Source organism: Ursus americanus, chromosome 20, assembly GCF_024610735.1.
Source record: "Ursus americanus isolate L20-20 chromosome 20, mUrsAme1.1.p, whole genome shotgun sequence".
Classification (NCBI taxonomy): Eukaryota; Metazoa; Chordata; class Mammalia; order Carnivora; family Ursidae; genus Ursus; species Ursus americanus.
Genome location: NC_142146.1, coordinates 52379874 through 52382904, shown reverse-complemented (window position 1 = coordinate 52382904; position 3031 = coordinate 52379874). Strand labels below are relative to the sequence as shown.

General features: G+C 53.4%; 1 protein-coding gene across 1 annotated transcript; it reads left to right on the top strand.

The window, feature by feature from the left end:
• The first annotated feature begins 1764 nt into the window (after window positions 1-1764).
• On the top strand, window positions 1765-2708 carry LOC123801095 (P2Y purinoceptor 3-like). The gene is given in 2 exon segments (XM_045811048.2): window positions 1765-2583; window positions 2586-2708. Coding segments are annotated over 2 exon segments (942 nt in total).
• The last annotated feature ends 323 nt before the right edge of the window (window positions 2709-3031 follow it).

Genomic DNA, 3031 nt, shown 5'->3' with positions numbered 1-3031 from the left:
AGGCAGCTTCACTCGAAATAACTAAGCACTTGCCAACCCCCCGCATGAAAGATTACAGGGAACAAATGAGAGAAACCTATATTCTTTTTACTCACCCAGCCAAAAAGCTTTGCTCTCCTTAGTCAGGTAGATTGTAAAGCCAGTTAGCAAGGTGGCGAGCCCTTTGACAAGCTGTAGCACAGACAGCCACCGTCCCCCAACCTCAGAACTTCCGTCCCAACCTTCAAGCTTCAGGCTTCAGCTCGGGCACTGGCCTCACCACCTACTCACCCCATCTCAGGGACACCCTCAACTCCTCCTCTGGTGCATGCCCCTCAGCAGCGTCTCCGGGGACAGGTCCCTCCCCTCCACCCATCTTGCACAGCCTCACTTGGGCAACTGAGCATCCCTCACCTGCATGCACTGCTACCGCTCCCTTACAGTCTGACACCCCCCCCCCAGGGCCAGTTCCGGGCTGCTACTGGGTATCTTCCTCAAACAGAGGCTACCCCATCACCATCCCGCTGAAGAACACCATCCTCCTTCCGGGGGCATCCCCCATGCTGGCTCCCTTGCCATCCCAAGACGCGAGCCCTTCAGCTCTATTTCCTCTTCTGGGCTGCCTCCCCAACCCCCAGGGGAAGGCCCCTCCCCCTTCTTCGCCTAGAGAGCTCCTCTGTTCTTTTCCCAAGCAGCTCAAAGGGCGCCTCATTAAGGAGCCTTCACTGGACTCCCTTAGCTGCGTCCTGCTGGTCTTCACAGCATTGTGTTGATCATTCTTGGCATTGTTAACAGTTAGCTGTGTTGGTTTCTGTCTTCCCCACCAGACTGAAATCCTGGAGAGCAAAAGCTGTATTTATTCATCTTTGTATCCCTAGTGCCAGACCCAGTAGATGCTCAATAAACGTTTGTTGACTGACAGTGAATGAGGTCTCTGTGCCTTTTGTTGTAAATAAAGCTCTATGTTATAGCTTAGAGTCAACACTCAATTTATCCCAAAGTTACCTATCTTAAACCTTTCTCTCTTGCCCTGTATTAACTTGTCTTTCTGAATGTCAAACCCTAGAAATAAACTTCTTTTCATTCCTGTAGGCTCCATGGTGACTGGCTGACCAATCCACTGACTTCCCAGGGCCGGACAGAAGCATGCGGGCTCCACACGCAGCTTCCTCAGCCTCACGGATCTGCCTCATCAGCAGAGATGGGAATATGAAAGAAGTTGCACCTGGCTTCATGGCTCAGATTTGTTTTCTGGATGTTCAGGATGCTGAGATGGTTAATAAGCAAATCAGCCTCAGTATTCAAATATGCAGTTAATAAATCCTGAAAGAGATACAAATCAAAATCCCCTTGGAGATTTCCTGACTCTATGCAAAGGATTCCAGCCCGAGGAGTCAGAGAGCTTGAGGTTGGGCGCCCTGCTTAAATTACAGCAGCCCTCCCTGCACCATGCGTGCTTGAGCTTCCTATCACACCCCAGCCTAGAGCAGAGAGCATACAAGATAGTGTAAGGCCAGCCCTTTGGGCCTGGTAAGTCTACACACCCTGCTTTTAAAGACTCCTGTACCCGTGGGTTTAAACCCCTCCCCCCCCCACCGCCGCCAAGTGGGCCTATCTCAAACAAGGACTCTGACCAGGCTTTGGGAACACAGAGTTGAATGCCAGATCGAGGGAGAGGCTAACGCACACCCAGCCAAGTTCGTGATGCTATGCTGTCCGTTTTGTTTCCTCCCAGGGGAAGCACAAGCAGGAGCCGTTGTGCTCCCAGAGGGAGCCTCCCAGGAGATGGAGACGCTGGATACTAATGCCTCAAAGGACCAGAGTGTCTGTGAGTTCTCGGAGGACTACAAGCAAATCTACCTCTCCCTGACCTACAGTATCATCCTCGCGCTAGGGCTGCCCCTGAATGGCACGGTCCTGTGGCTCTCCTGGCGCCAAAGCAAGCGCTGGAGCTGTGCCACCATCTACCTGGTGAACCTGATGGTAGCTGACCTGCTTTATGTGCTGACGCTGCCCTTCCTCATCACCACCTACTCCCTGGGTGACAGGTGGCCCTTCGGGGAGCTGCTGTGCAGGCTGGTGCGCTTCCTGTTCTACGCCAACCTCTACGGCAGCATCCTGCTGCTGACCTGCATCTCCGTGCACCGCTTCCTGGGCGTGTGCCACCCGCTGCGCTCACTGCCCTACCGGAGCCGCCGGCACGCCCTCCTGGGCACTGCCACCACCTGGGCCCTGGTGGTCCTCCAGCTACTGCCCACCCTGTTCTTCTCCCACACAGACTACGTCGACGGCCAGATAATCTGCTATGACATGACCGGCCCAGAGAATTTTGATCAGTTTTTTGCCTATGGCATAGTTCTGACGCTGTCTGGCTTCGTCTTTCCCTCCTCGGTCATCTTGGTGTGCTACTCACTGATGGTGAGGAGCCTGACCAAGCCGGGAGAGACCCTCATGAGGACAGGCAATGCAGCCCGGGCCAAGTCCATCCGGACCATCTTGCTGGTGTGCGGCCTCTTCACCCTCTGCTTTGTGCCCTTCCACATCACACGCTCCTTCTACCTCACGCTCCGCTTCCTATCGTCACAAGACTGCCAGCTCTTAATGGCGGCCAGCGTGGCCTACAAGATATGGAGGCCTCTGGTGAGCCTGAGCAGCTGCCTCAACCCAATCCTGTACTTCCTATCAGTGGGGAACAACACAGTCAGGCTCTTCCAGGAACTCAGGCGTAATAAGGTGGGTGAGCACCCAGCTGGAGCCAAGGGAGAGAGACCCAGGGGTGGGCAGATCTGGGTACTGACAAGATGAAGTTTGGGGAAAATGAGCTCCAAGATGTTGACAAGGACTTGTTTGAAGACAGTCATGTGCTATTGGGAGAGGGGCTCAAGATCTCCTAGCAGTGTCCAGCTACGAAGGATTTTATATTGACGTTAAGAGATTTTAAAGTAAGAATATGGAGACAGCCACCAACACAAAGGAAAACTTCCTTATTTTAATCAGAGCTGACACTTTTCTCTATCACTCAGGCCTCAGCTTGAAGTCACCTCCTCAGAAG